Source organism: Ovis canadensis, chromosome 17 (assembly GCF_042477335.2).
Source record: "Ovis canadensis isolate MfBH-ARS-UI-01 breed Bighorn chromosome 17, ARS-UI_OviCan_v2, whole genome shotgun sequence".
Lineage (NCBI taxonomy): Eukaryota > Metazoa > Chordata > Mammalia > Artiodactyla > Bovidae > Ovis > Ovis canadensis.
The window spans coordinates 64,497,796-64,513,868 of NC_091261.1; the positions used below are offsets into that span (position 1 = coordinate 64,497,796).

The 16,073-nt window shown below is 40.0% G+C and overlaps 1 protein-coding gene across 1 annotated transcript in view; it reads left to right on the top strand.

The window, feature by feature from the left end:
• The window catches only part of IFT81 (intraflagellar transport 81), a 154,536-nt gene that overhangs the window by 115,833 nt on the left and 22,630 nt on the right, over positions 1-16,073 (top strand). Inside the window, exons 13-15 of the mRNA XM_069557822.1 lie at positions 2,497-2,646; positions 9,735-9,863; positions 10,836-10,925. Coding sequence (XP_069413923.1) covers positions 2,497-2,646; positions 9,735-9,863; positions 10,836-10,925 — 369 coding nt within the window. The remainder of the gene's footprint in view (positions 1-2,496; positions 2,647-9,734; positions 9,864-10,835; positions 10,926-16,073) is intronic.

A 16,073-nucleotide genomic window follows, 5' to 3' on the forward strand; every position in this document is an offset into this window, starting at 1 on the left:
AACCAATCAGCATAGAGCACATTGAGTAATCAGTAGGTTTGTTCTTTCACAAAACATTTATAGCTTTTAGCTTTTAAAAATAGTTCCAGAGCACAGCAAGACAGAGAAAGGGAAGATTGGCCTAGATAATACAGAGGATAGCAGATGAACAGGATTGATTTCATTTTGGGCACTTTGCCCAGGACACTTTTAATAGAACATATAGTTACTCTCAGGATTCTGAATCTGTGGTTGTGTCAAGCTTACACATTTATTCTTTTAAAGGAAAAATTGCAAGTTATTAGATTCTAGGTATATTGGTCTGACTTAAATTTTTTTAAACAGTTTCTGTAATCCAGCCATTGATAATTTTGCTGTGTGTGGGCTAGATTCCTTAATATTAAAACTAACTCAGTCATGGATAGAGAAATATTTTGAACTTCCTTCTTCTAAATCACAATGTGTTCATCATTTCTTTCAAAGTTTAAGTCATTTAAAAAGATGTCTAAACAATGAATTAGTGGGTTATTTTTATGTGAAGAATTTTTAATCTTATGGGTTTTAAGGACTTTCTTTGTGTATTCAGGAATCAATCAAGTCTTTAAAGAAAAAAAAAAACCCTATATTTTAGAAACGTTCTCCTTCCTGTTTTGCTGCCTTACAGTTTATTGGGTTGGTTCAAAAAGTTTGTTTGGATTTTTCTGTAACATCCTACAGAAAAACCCAAACAAACTTTTTGAACCAACCCAAGAGAATTACTGACCTTAGATTTAGCCTATTTTTAGGAGGTAAAATACCACATGGTCATAGAGCTTGCATTAAATAGTGGCTTTGAATGAATTTTCCTTTTTTCTGTTTTCTAAAGCTTCAGTAATACATTCATTTACTTTTATTACTTATAAAATTATTTATTACCTCCCTAATTATCCTTATAAAGAACTGGGCATTACAAAGTTTAAGATTATTAAAGAATTTTCACATTATAGGTAATATGGAGATTTACTTTTGTTTTGAAGTGATGCATTTAAGTATAATAGGCCAGATTCTCAGTATGGACATTTTTAAAAGAATGTAGTTAAAAGCTTGGAGCAGAAAAATTATTTTATGTAGTAAAAAAAATCTGAAAATTCTTAGTACTAATGGTGCATAAGAGAAAGTGATTTTTAAAAGCATTCTGTTCTGTTTTAGAAATACCAGAAAATTTTCACATTTGTCTCTTATGTTGAGCAATACTTTTAATGAGCCAGTGCCTCAGGACCTTTACATCTGCTGTTTCTACTACTTAGAATGCTCTTCCTTGCTTCTTTCTCCTTCTTCTAACATACTCCTGCTATTTCAGTCTTGCTTAAATTATTTTTGAGAAATTTGTCATAACTCACCTCTCTAAAATTCCAACACCCCCTCCCCACTGCTTTTTCTACCTTGGTCCCAACCCAGGTTAAACTCCTGTTATTTATTTTCAGGGCCCCTTCACTGTTTCATAATGTTCGCTGTGGTTGTGAACATCAGTTCAGTGTTTATTTTCCCCACTATTTCTTAAGCTTGTGAAGGGCAGGATGTGTATCTTGTTTAGAGTTGTATTCTCAGTGTCTGCCCAGTGCCTATGTAATAGTTAATAAGTGGAAGGCTGCAGTCCGTGGGGTCGCTGAGGGTCGGACAGGACTGAGTGACTTCACTTTCACTTTTCACTTTGATACACTGGAAAAGGAAATGGCAACCCACTCCAGTGTTCTTGCCTGGAGAATCCCAGGGACGGGATAGCCTGGTGGGCTGCCGTCTATGGGGTCGCACAGAGTCGGACACGACTGAAGTGACTTTGCAGCAGCAGCAGCAGTACTTGATAAATAAATTCCTTTAAGTATTCATTTCATGTGCTTTTCCAAACTCTAGTTGGTATTGTTTAATAATGGGGTCTTTCCATTAGAGTAGTTACAATTATTAGTAGATCAGTAGCTGAATTAAGCAACTATGAGTTCCCACTAATTTGGAGTATTTTTAGCTTTTGAACATTTGGGATGAGTTTCAGATGCTTCTTAGGGTATATGGTCACAGTACCTTTCTTAAATGATAAATGGTAACTGCAAATATTGACCGTTCTGCTTGGTTATAATAATCCCAGTAGATCCAGGGTCACCAAAATAGTACAGTACATAAGAAATAAAAAGATAAAACCATAGCCAGAATTGGTCTTCCACTTTTTTCTTCTTCTTTTTAACCTTTTTAACTTGTATAGGATTGAAGTTGTTGTTTTCCAAATCTTTATGATAAAGCTCACAATGAATGCTTTTATATAAGGATTTACAGTATTTAATGGGTCCAAAAAATCAAAATGTACACAAAGTATTTTAATTGAGCAGTTAGTTTTTCCAAGTTTTTAATAAAACTAAGTTATTGTTCTGTATTTGTGACACACATGTTGGACAGTAGAAAAGAAAATGCTTGTAATACAGTGAGGTTATATATAATATTTAGCAACTACTTTTCTACTTATTAAACTACACTTGTGTTCTTTTGCAGTTCAAGCGATATGTCAGTAAACTTCGAAGCAAAAGTACAGTTTTCAAAAAGAAGCATCAAATAATAGCTGAATTTAAAGCTGAATTTGGTCTCTTGCAGAGGACAGAAGAACTTCTTAAGCAACGTCATGAAAATATTCAACATCAACTGGTAATACAGAATTGAGGTTCTAAAAGTACAAATGCCTAGAGGTTTATAAGTTGTAGCTTCATACTGAAGTCATTGTTTTTATTAGAAAAACCATAAAATTATTCATTTTTTCTGGTTAATTATAAAGGTGACCTATAAACTGATTCATGTACTTTACTGTAACAATGAGTGTTTTTTTATGTGTGCTGGACTTTGGGATAATTAATAGAAGTTGAATTCCAAGTAGCTTTTTCTTTTGGATAGCTAACTAATATAACAAAAATAATCATACCAGGAGATTGACTGTAATTTATTTATTTATCATGGCCTACTAGGCAGAAATCTAAGCAGCCACTTCCATGGAGCTGTGGAAAGATATATTTAGGGAAGATTCTATATGGAAGTTCGCCTGCAGGCTTGGTTCCCTATATATTTGTGCCTTGGTTGTCAAAAAAAGTTCAACCCAGAGAAATCTCTCTAGCAACAAAGCTGTTCTTGTTGTGGGTACCAGTTTCTCTGAGCTTTCTTAATTTGGCTTTTTTTTTTTTCTTTCACCCATGTGGAAATTATGTCATCATATGATGTTGGCTTGCATGCATGCATGCTAAGTTGCTTCAGTCATATCTGACTCTTTGCAACCCCATGGACTGTAGCCTACCAGGCTTGCTGTCCATGGAATCCTCCAGGCAAGAATACTGAAGTGGGTTGGATGTTGGCTTACCAGCAAGCAATAATCTGTTAGAGGTTAATGAAATTTCAACCAGTTGTGGTTAGCTGGCAATATGAACTTTTCTGTCTCATGCTGTTGAATATTGTTTACTTCTAGGGAACTAAAGATTGAACATTTACAGTACATCAAACATAGGTTCTAACAGCAGTAACTTAAAATTGATACGTAGCAACTGTATTATTGCTCACTTCAAAATATTTTCTAATTTTCATTGTGATTTCTTTGACCTATGGTTACTGCTTAAAACCAAACATTTGGGGATTTTCTAGTTACCTTTCTGTTATTGATTTCTAGCTTATTTCTGCTATGACCAAAGAACATACTCTGTGATTTCAGTTCTTTGAAAATTTTGAGTGTTGCATTATGGCCTGGCATGTGGTCTATCTTGATCATTGTTCCATGCACAGTTGAGAAGAATATATATTATGTTGAGGATGGTGTTCCATATATGTCAATTCAGTCCAGTATGTTAACCACGATACTCAAATCTTCTGTGTTTCTATTGACATTTTCATCTGCTTTTCCCATCAATTATTGAGAAAGATGTTTTACAATATCTATGATCTTTCTCTTTTTCGTTCCATCAGTTTTTGCTGTACATCTTTCCTTAAGCTTCTTAGAAGCAGAGCCTGAGAAGGGAATACTTGGTACAAGTGATTTTATGAGGGAGGGAGTACCTTCAGAAAAAAGGGAATGAGGGAGACAAGTGGAGCAGTAGAAAAAAGCCAAACAAGGGTGTATTTTTTAATTTTATTTTTAATTAGAGGATAATTGTTTTACAATACTGTGTTGGTTTCTGCCATACATCAACATGAATCAGCCATAGGTATACATATGAAGGGTGTATTCTTGACTGAAAACAGCTTCATTTTGATCCTGTGAGGAACATTTGGGGCACAGATTGTTCCATGGAGTTGATTCCACCTTGAGGCGAGGGGTCTGGCCTTTTATATTCCCATATCAGTCAGTCATCAGCTGTGGTAGGGTGATGAGGCCTAGATGAGGCAGCTCCCATTGGGCCAAGGGCATGTTCTGAAGAAGGGGCAGCTGTGAGGCATTAGCAGTCAGCACTCTTGCAGCACTCTAGCAGCTTGCAGATGAGGTCTGAGTGGCGCACCAACAACATCCTCTATAACCCGTCCCTTGCCCTGAGATCTGCTTGTTTCTCATGTTAAAGTCACTCCATCCTGGTATTTCTTCCGTAGGATTACAGTTGGTCAAAATTCCTAGGACAATTTAGGAGAGTTAGTGGGACAAGTTAAAACTCTCTTTGCTGCATTTGGTCCCAAAGACATAACTAATACTCAATATCTCCTTCCTCTACCATCCATCCTAGATTCCCCACACCTTTAGCTAGTACCTCCAGTGGTCTAGATGACTTACTTGGTGGGATGACTCAGTCCCTCATTCCTCAGAGCTATGAGATTCTAGTAACAATGCCCTTCTCAGGCTGTGGTTGCTAAACCTACCCATTTACTGGTAAAACTGGGCAGGAGAGTACCAAGATATGCCATAATGGATCACATGAATGCCAAATATATTCCTGTCTGTCCCGCATTAATAGCAACATCAGTATAGCCTTAAGGTATCCTGCCAATAAATCACTCCTTTTTTTGCCCACTGGTCTTTGGGCATGAGGAGCCCATGCGACAGGATGGTGGCCAGAGGATTAAGTTTAGAGGGCCTGTCAGTGTGCCTTCTGGTAAAAGCATGCCCATCCTGGAAATTAGAACATTTATACTCACAGAGCCTAAAGTTGTGCCTCTTCTGTTGTCGGCATTCTCTAGTGGGTATAAACATGTGATGAAGAGATCTTCACACTTAGTGTTAGTTCTTATAGCTTGGTCCGCATGCCTTCTCCCCAGACCTCCTTGTCCCTAGCCATTCAGTCTTGCTCTCTTGTTTCCCCCAGGCCCCTGACCAACAAGCTAAGCCATTTATCACTGCCCAGAGGATACAAGATAATCTGGGGTTTTAAGATTCTCAAGTGAATCTATCCCGTTATCCCCCTTTCAGACTCAGCACACATTCTCTTCCCTATCACAGCCCTGACTTTGACATGGGATATAGTCAGCCTTCTATGAAGTTTTGCCAGGATTAAGTCCTGTCCCTTGTTTTCAGCTTCCTCTGCTCTGTAGCCATAGGAAATGAGGGTTTCTTTAAACCTTCTAAGGAAGTTCTCTGACCTTATTGCTTTGCATTAAATCACTGATTAATGGATTTGAGCCTGTCAGTTGAGCTTAGCAACAGCCACCCAGATTTCATAGTCTTACAGTGACTATTTATTTATGCTTCTCAAATACCAGCCACATTGCACCAGCTAGTACCTTCCTGTGATAGTTCAGGTCCTTCGAGAAGCATCATCCAGATTGGTTTAAATGTACAAGAGATTTATGAAGGAAATATTTGTGAAGGGTAGAGGGAGTTGGGCAGGAGGAGGCAGGGAAAGATGTTAGGCTCTAATGCAAGTCTGATATCTATGAAGGAAGAAGGAGGAAGGAAGATTGGGGAGGAAGAACCTCAGGCTATAGGATATTTTAAGGACATTTTGGTTAGGAAGATGGGGAGTTCCTGAGCCAGTCACCAGTAAGAGGAGTTCCCTGTCAGGAGGGAATGGGTTAGCCGCTGGTAACAGCCTGGGGGAAGCATGGCCTTGGTATGAGCATGATGGTGGAGACAGAGGGCCAGCAGTAATGGCTGTCATCCAGCTTTGTTCCTCTCAGCAAACTCTTGAAGGAGATTCAGGCAATCCATTGTTATGACCACTATAATTCCTTCCACCTATTTTCTGCCCTAGTTGACAAGTCTTAACAATGGTACTGCTATAACATGCCCAAGACTATTACTCTACTTGCCCCCAGTCAGAAGGCCCTCTGCCTCGTTCATCCAGTAGTGATCCAACCCTAGAAGCCAGGTTTGATCAGGTTCTCTAGAAGCAGAATCTGAAACAAGAATTCTTGTTCTTCTTACATGATTAATTCAGTGAGTGCTCTTAGGAGGAAGGAAGGGAAGGAACCAGGATGAAGCAAAGAGGAAGAAGTAGATTCAGTTGGAGTCCAGTTTCATTCTGATTGCACAAGGAGCTCTGGAGCATAAGTTGCATCACAAAGTTGGTCTCATCTTTAGGCAAGAGGGCTGCCCGCCTTGGGCCCCTGTGTCAGTCAGTCATTTGCTGTGGATCCTCTTACCACTCCGCTGTGTGACACAGTTCCTGTGCAGCCAAGGGTACACCTTGAGGAAGGGATAACTGTAAACCATCAAAATACCAATTCTCACAAGATGTAGGGGCTGGGTACACTGACACAGTAAGCAGATCAGGGCAGAGCACCCACAGTATCCACTGCAGGTATCCTGAGATTAGTCCATATGAATTTATTATAGTTACCTTCCTATTGGCAGTGTTTGTTTGACATGATAGATAACTCCCTCTTCCTGTAAAATTGTTCTTTACTTCTCTTCTAGCACACTACACTCTCCTTGTTTTTCTTTACTAACGCTACTGTTCCTACTCCATGGCTGATTTCTTCCCACTTCTTCAAAGCCTAGATGTCGGAGTGCCCCAGGCCTTGGATCACCTCAGTCCCTTGGTGATCTTATTCTCTTATGGCTTTAAAGACATTGTCTGTGCAGACAACTCACAAATTTGTATCTCCAGCCTAGATTGCTTCTCAAATTCCAATCTTGTGCATGTAACATCTTGAACTGTCTATTGGATTTCTACTAGAGAGTATAGATTTTTTTTCAACACGTCCAAATTTAAAATTCTGACCTTCACTACTCCCTCAACCTGTCCTCCTGAGTCTTCCTCATCTCAACAAATAGCAACTCCATTCTCTCAGTTCTTCAGGCCAAAACCCCCTGGAGTCATCTTTACCCCTCACTTTCCTTCACATCCTAACCTGTCATAATATCTTCTGGGAGGGACTTCCCTGGCAGTCCAGTGGTTGAGAATTCACATGTCAATGCAGGGAACTTGGATTCAATCCCTGGTCCGGGAACTAAGATCCCACATGCCACAGAGCAGCTAAGCCCATGTGCCACAACTGCTGAGTTCGAGCTCTAGAGCCTGCGAGCCGCATCTACTGAGCCTTTGTGCTGCAGCTGCTGAAGCCCACCTGCCGTAGAACCTGTGCTTCACAATAAGAGAAGCCCGCATACCACAACTAGAGAGTAGCCCTGGCTTGCCGCAACTTAGAGAAAGCCCAGGCGCAGCAACGAAGACCCAGTGCAGCCAGAAATTATATGTTTATATGTATATACACACACGTCTTGTTGGATCTATCTTTAAAATATATACAGAACCACTTATCATCACCTCTGTTGCCCCCATACGCTTCATACTACCATCATCTCTAACTTGAATTATTGGAATTGTCTTCTGACTGATTTCTCTGCCCCTCCCCTTGTCCCTCTATAGATTGATCTCAGTCAGCATAGATGTTAAAGTTTTCACTAAAAAACTCCTTTACTCTGAACCTTCTAACAAGTCTCCCTTTCTATTTAAAGTCCAAGCTCTTTCACTGGCCTAAAACACAACACTATTATTTGTCATCAAAACTAGGACACTTTTCAGAATGCAAAGGACAATAGATGTAAACTGATACTGTCTCAGCTAACCAGTTAAGTCCTATATGATCCCTCCCCTATCTCCACCTCTGTTTTAAGCTCCGCCCCCCCCACCCCTGCCACCCATCTAGTTGTTTATTGAAAGGGCCAAGCATGCTCCTGTGCTGGGCTGTTCTCAGTCGTGTCCAAGATTTTAGTCCCCCGGTCCCTAGGACTGTGACCCCAAGGACTGTAATTCACCAGGCTTCTCTGTCTGTGGGATTTCCCAGGCAAGTATACTGGAGTAGATTGCCATTTCCGACTCCAGGGGATCTTCCCAACCCAGGGATTGAACCTATGTCTCCTGCATTGGCAGGCGGATTCTTTACCGCTGTGCCACCTGAGAAGTCCCCAAGTACGTACCTACTTCATGTCTTTTGCTCTTGTTGATCCCCTGAGTATCTCTATGACTTGCTCCCTCACTTTCTTCAGAGCTTCACTTAGGTGTCATCTTCTCAGGGAGACCTTATCTAACCACCTTGTTACTTAAGATTCCAACCCTACTCTTCCCTCACACTGTATATATTTTAGTTGTTTACCTATTGCCCATTTGCTCTCACTAGAAGTTAGCTCTGTGAGGGAAGGGATTTTTTTCCCTGGTTTTTTCTTTTTTTCACTGTAGTATATCTGATGTCTAGAACTGTGTTCTTGTTCAGTTTCTAAGTTGTATCTTGCTCATTGACTGCAGAACACCGGGCTTCCCTTTCCTTCACTTTCTCCCAAAGCTTCCTCAGGTTCATCTCCATTGAGTCAGTGATGCTATCTAACCATCCATTCTCTGCCACCCCCATCTCCTTTTGTCTTCAGTCTTTCCCAGCATCAGAGTCTTTTCCAATGAGTCAGCTCTTTGCATCAGGTGGCTAAAGTATTAGAGCTTTAGCTTCAGCATCAGTCCATCCAGTGAATATTCAAGGTTGATTTCCTTTAGGATTGACTGGTTTGATCTCCTTGCAGGCCAAGGACTCTTAAGAGTCTTCTCCAGCACCACAATTCGAAAGCATCAATTCTTTGGCACTCAGCCTTCTTTAGGTTCAACTCTCATATTCATACATGACTACTGGAAAAACCATAGCTTTGACTCTGTGGACCTTTGTTGGCAAAGTGATGTCTCTGCTTTTTCATTCGCTGCCTAGGTCTGTCATAGATTTCCTTCCAAGGAGCAAACGCCTTTTAATTTTACAGCTGCAGTCACCATCCACAGTGATTCAAGAGCATAAGAAAATAAAATCTGTCACTGCTTCCACTTTTTCCCTTTCTATTTGCCGTGAAGTGATGGGACCAGATGCCATGATCTGTGTTTTTTGAATGCTGAGTTTTAAGCCAGCTTTTTCCACTCTCCTCTTTTGCCCTCATCAAGAGACTGTTTAGTTCTTCTGAAGAGCCTAGAACTATACTTGGCACATTAATAAATACTAGATAAGTGAGCAAATATGTACAGTTTTTCACTTGAGATCATTCATTCACCAAATATTTAATGAGTGCGTCCTGTGTTTTAGCTTCTATGCCAAGTACATAGCATTATGCTAAAGTCTAAAATTATAATTACTTCCTATGTCCCTGAAAATACTATAGTAAAATTTAGTATAAGTTTATAAAGTATAAAGGGATATAATTATTGTTGAAGTCAGTGAAGATTGTTGACTAAATTCCTTTATTTTACTTACAACTTTATTGTTATGTATTAAATCTATATACTTCTTATGGAATCATCAAGGTTAGACATCAATTTTGTGGACTCTTGTTTTTTACGCCTATTTTTATTCTTTACTTTCAGCAAACTATTGAGGAGAAAAGGGGTATATCTGGATATAGTTATACCCAAGAAGAACTAGAACGAGTGTCTGCTCTGAAGAGTGAAGTTGATGAAATGAAAGGACGAACACTGGATGACATGTCTGAAATGGTGATTACATAGGCTTTGTTTTACACACAGGCTCTAAGGCAGATATTTTTGTGTTTGTTCTGTTTTTAGTGCAACATTCAGATTTCCATTTCTGTGTATTGCTTTCGTTATATTCTTTCATCTGTCTTTATCACTCTCTTTTAAATTTTTCCATTCTTAGGAGGTTGTTCAATTTGTAATACTTTACACGTTTTGTGGTTTTTGAAGGGTGTAAAAGTTACACAGCATTAAAGAAATATTTAAGATAAAAAAATAAGTTTTTCCAAATTATACTACTTAATTCAGTTATTTCATTTTTGTGTATGTCCTTAGTTTTTTTCCATGTTCAGGACTGCTATTCAACCAGAATGCACAGATAGAGCTTCATCAGACTTTAAAATGTTTAAATCTTTCATTATTTATTGGTAAATAGCTGCTGCCCCAAACTCTCAGAGTACCTACCTCTACCTATCTTGTCCACATTGTTCCCAAAGCCCACTGGATTTCACAACATCCTAACTCCTAAAAAGATTAACATTTTGCACAGCAGATGCCTCCAAGACCTGATTCATCTCTATGGCTGGTGTCCATTGTGATTGGTCATTGCTATACCTTTTGGGTTATTAAGTAGTTTGACTATCACTTCATCCATGTTTATGTGCATTTTATATAACCTACATAATTTGTATACTTTTTATACTTAATACAGAGTTGTATATCAGCAACTTTATAATTTGTTTTATCTTTCAGCTAGATTATAAATATTTCCCCATAATGGTTTGCAGTCTTAATAATTGACATTTTGGATAGTTAAATCATATTCTGTCTTACTGAGAAGTCAATACTTATTAAATGACTTCCCTTTGGTTGGCATTGAAATAATTTATAGTTGTATTCACTTATATAAATACTTCAGTAAATGTCTTTGTACATATAGTATTTTTGTTCTTTTGAATTCTTTCTTAGATGTCATATATTTTATTTAAATGGCAGGTAAAAAAACTAAATTCCCTGGTATCTGAAAAGAAGTCAGCTCTGGCTCCAATTATAAAAGAACTACGACAATTGCGTCAGAAATGCCAAGTAAGATAATTTAGTTTTATGATACTTTTAATACTCTCTCTTGTTCAAATGTATTAGTTAAAATCCTAGATATTTCACTTGGATAATTCCTGGCAAACAAATCATTATTTCTATATGATTCTGTGAAAAAGAATAATGATGTGACCATCAATAGTTTTTGTTTAATTTATGTTGTTTTGTCATAAATTTTTGTGCTGGGAAGAGAAGGAGAAGGAGTTTAAGCTACAGTCAAAAGTGCAGCCAAATGAGATTTGTGCTTTAAATAATGTTCATGTCAGAGCTATAAATATGAAGTCACATTCTTCAGTGGCCAGGTGAAAGTTCAGATTGTGCCAACAAGTGGTGACAAGTTAATGTTAGATTAATGAACTTGCTTTGCTGGGGAGCAGGATGGGGGGCAAATCATGATAACTTATGCTTAAGTGATGAAATACAGTTACTTGGAAGCTAATTCTAGACACTGCTTTAAAGATAAACTGTAAGAAGGTAAATGCCCAGATCAGGTGGCCTTCACCATTTGACATAACAATGGTTATTTTCTCATTCTCCATGTAGTAATTTTAGGTTTGAATGTGAGCGATACTGCATGTGCCTAAGGATAAACTATAAAACTCTTCATAAATGCTATCCATCAGAGACAAGAGAAGCACAGTGAGAGATCGCATGGACCTTGAAATCAGATAGACCTTGTTTCCTTTTTTATAGAAAATGCCATGGAGTCTGAGACAGGTTTCAGTTCAGTTCAGTCACTCAGTTGTGTCCAACTCCTTGTGACCTCATGGACTGCAGCACGCCAGGCCTCCCTGTCCATCACCAACTCCTGGAGTTTGCACAAACTCACGTGCATTGAGTCAGTGATGCCATCCAACCATCTCATCCTCTGTCATCCCCTTCTCCTCCTGCCCTCAGTCTTTCCCAGCATCAGGGTCTTTTCTAATGAGTCGGTTCTTCGCATCAGGTGGCCCAAGTATTGCAGTTTCAGCTTCAGCATCAGTCCTTCCAATGAATATTCAGGACTGATTTCCTTTAGTATGGACTGGTTGGAGTCCCTTGCAGTCCAAGGGACTCTCAAGAGTCTCCTCCAGCACCACAGTTCAAAAGCATGAATTCTTTGGCGCTCAGCTTTCTTTACAGTCCAACTCTCTGGTGATAGGTTTAGTAACTTGTCCAAATAGAGAAGGAAATGAGAGAGTTGGAGCTTCACTCTAGCATCTCTAGCATATTTTACATCTTCTGCTTATTTCTGGAACTCTGGAAGCAGAGTTCCATAGAATAGCAAGGAGAAATAAGAAAACCTTCCTCAGTGATCAATGCAAAGAAATAGAGGAAAAGAACAGAATGGGAAAGACTAGAGATCTCTTCAAGAAAATTAGAGATACCAAGGGAACATTTCATGCAAAGATAGGCTCAATAAAGGACAGAAATGGTATGGACCTAACAGAAGCAGAAGATATTAAGAAGAGGTGGCAAGAATACACAGAAGAACTGTACAAAAGAGATCTTCATGACCCAGATAATCACGATGGTGTGATCACTCACCTAGAGCCAGACATCCTGGAATGTGAAGTCAAGTGGGCCTTAGAAAGCATCACTACAAACAAAGCTAGTGGAGGTGATGGAATTCCAGTTGAGCTATTTCAGATCCTGAAAGATGATGTTGTGAACGTGCTGCACTCTATCTGCCAGCAAATTTGGAAAACTCAGCAGTGGCCACAGGACTGGAAAAGGTCAGTTTTCATTCCAATCCCAAAGAAAGGCAATGCCAAAGAATGCTCAAACTACTGCACAATTGCACTCATCTCACATGCTAGTAAAGTAATGCTCAAAATTCTCCAAGCCAGCCTTCAGCAGTACGTGAACCATGAACTTCCAGATGTTCAAGCTGGTCTTAGAAAAGGCAGAAGAACCAGAGATCAAATTGCCAACATCCGCTGGATCATGGAAAAAGCAAGAGAGTTCCAGAAAAACATCTATTTCTGCTTTATTGACAATGCCAAAGCCTTTGACTGTGTGGATCACAACAAACTGTGGAAAATTGTGAAAGAGATGGGAATACCAGACCACCTGACCTGCCTCTTGAGAAACCTGTATCCAGGTCAGGAAGCAACAGTTAGAACTGGACATGGAACAACAGACTGGTTCCAAATAGGAAAAGGAGAATGTCAAGGCTGTATATTGTCACCCTGCTTATTTAACTTCTATGCAGAGTACATCATGAGAAACGCTGGGCTGGAAGAAGCACAAGCTGGAATCAAGATTGCTAGGAGAAATATCAATAACCTCAGATATACAGATGATACCACCCTTATGGCAGAAAGTGAAGAGGAACTAAAGCCTCTTGATGAAAGTGAAAGAGGAGAGTGATAAAGTTGGCTTAAAGCTCAACATTCAGAAAACTAAGATCATGGCATCCAGTCCCATCACTTCATGGCAAATAGATGGGGAAACAGTGGAAACAGTGTCAGACTTTATTTTTTGGGACTCCAAAATCACTGCAGATGGTGATTGCAGCCATGAAATTAAAAGACGCTTACTCCTTGGAAGGAAAGTTATGATCAACCTAGATAGCATATTCAAAAGCAGAGATATTACCTTGCCAACACAGGTCCATCCGTCTAGTCAAGGCTATGGTTTTTCCAGTGGTCATGTATGGATGTGAGAGTTGGACTGTGAAGAAAGCTGAGTGCTGAAGAATTGATGCTTTTGAACTGTGGTGTTGGAGAAGACTCTTGAGAGTCCCTTGGACTGCAAGGAGATCCAACCAGTCCATCCTAAAGGAGATCAGTCCTGAGTGTTCATTGGAAGGACTGATGCTGAAGCTGCAACTCCAATACTTTGGTCATCTCAAGCGAACAGTTGACTCATTGGAAAAGACCCTGATGCTGGGAGGGATCGGGGGCAGGAGGAGAAGGGGACGACAGAGAATGAGATGGCTGGATGGCATCACCGACTCGATGGACGTGGGTTTGGGTGGACTCCAGGAGTTGGTGATGGACAGGGAGGCCTGGCGTTCTGCAATTCATGGGGTTACAAAGAGTCAAACAGGACTGAGCGACTGAACTGAACTGAGGCAGTATGCCTATAGTTCTTTCATTAAATCCATTTACATTTTAAATGGGGAGAGTTATTGAAAGAGCATTTAGTTCATTAAAGGAAATGCTTCCTGGGTAGCTTAAATTGTCAAGAATTCGCCTGCAGTGTGGGAGATCTGGGTTCAATCCTGGGTGAAGAGGATCCCCTGGAGAAGGGATTGGCAACCCACTCTCGCATTCTTGCTTGGGAAATCCCACGGATAAAGACTCATGAGCTACAGTCCATGGGGTCACAAAGAGTTGGACATGACTGAGCAACTAACACACACACACACACACACACACACACACACACACACACACACACAAAGGAAATGCACTGTTATGGAAATCCAAAGATCAAAACTAGTCTGTCTGGAGCAGTTGGAGGTACTACTGCCTGAGCATTTGGGTTCAGGGAAGCTTCAGGGACATTAGTGGGAATTTGTGGATAATATCAATGTATGTGATAATAAGAGGGTTTCTCAGGTGGCGCAGCACTAAAGCATCTGCCTGCCTATGTAGGAGACGTGGGTTTGACCCCTAGTCAGAAAGATCCCCTGGAGAAGGAAATGGTAACCCACTCCAGTGTTCTTGCCTAAAAAACTCATGGACAGAGGAGCCTGGTGGACTGTAGGAGCCTAGTGGACTGTAGTCCAGGAGGTTGCAAAAGGGTCGGACACTACCTGGTGACTGAACAGCAGCAACAGCAGCAGTGATAATAAGAGCGTTTATCAAGTGCTATCTGTGTGCCAGGCACTATTACGTTTTTCATTCAGGCCGCATAACCACCCAGTTAGATAAACCACCCTTTACACAAAGAAGCAGATAAAAGCACACAGGGTAAAGGACTTGCCCAAGATCACACAGCTGGTACATAGCAGAGCAAAGTTCTAAAGAAAGGGAACTCTCTTACACTGTTGGTGGGAATGCAAACTAGGACAGCCACTATGGAGAACGCATGGAGATTCCTTAGAAAACTGGAATTAGAACTGCCATATGACCCAGCAATCCCACTACTGGGAATACACACTGAGGAAACCAGAACTGAAAGAGACATGTATACCCCAGTGTTCATTGCAGCACTGATTACAATAGCTAGGACTTGGAAGCAACCTAGATGTCCATCAGCAGACAAATGGATAAGAAAGCTGTGGTACATATACACCATGGAATATTACTCAGCCAGTAAAAAGAATACATTTAAATCAGTTCTAATGAGGTGGATGAAACTGGAGCCTATTATACAGAGTGAAGTAAACTGGAAAGAAAAACACCAATACAGTATACTAATGCATATATATGGAATTTAGATGGATGGTAATGATAACTCTATATGCAGGACAGCAAAAGAGACACAGATGTATAGAACACTCTTTTGGACTCTGTGGGAGAGGGCGAGGGTGGGATCATTTGGGAGAATGGCATTTAAACATGTATATTATCATATGTCAAATGAATCGTCAGTCCATGTTTGATGCATGAGACAGGATGCTCGGGACTGGTGCACTGGGATGACCCAGAGGGATGGGATGGGGAGGGAGATGGGAGGGGGGTTCAGGATGGGGAACACATGTACACCCATGGCAGATTCATGTCAATGTATGGCAAAACCACTACAATGTTGTAAAGTAATTCGCCTCCAATTAAAATAAATATATTTTTTTTTAAAAGAACTCATACTACACCAGAACATGACTCACTTCATATTGGCTTCTCACTGTTCCTGCCACAGCATGTGTCTACCTGTGTGCTGTTTTTTTTCTCCATTTTTTAGTTTCTCCTCATTCTTTGGATTGGCATAGTTGTAACCTTAGCTTGCTTATGGCTCCTCAATGTTCACATCTCACACTGTAGCCTTTCTCTACATATGTGTTGAAGTTGTGAACTTATAATTCCCATTTTTTCTGCATTTTCTAATTTAAATTCCTGGTGCAGTGCCTCTCTTTGGAGAGCAGTTTTCCATGCCAGACCAACTCAGAGATTACTGCTATCCTCAGGTCAGATCAAGGATCCATCCTTAGTTGAACCAGCCATGCTTGTGGGTAAGGATCAGAAGAAAGGAGGATAATATGGA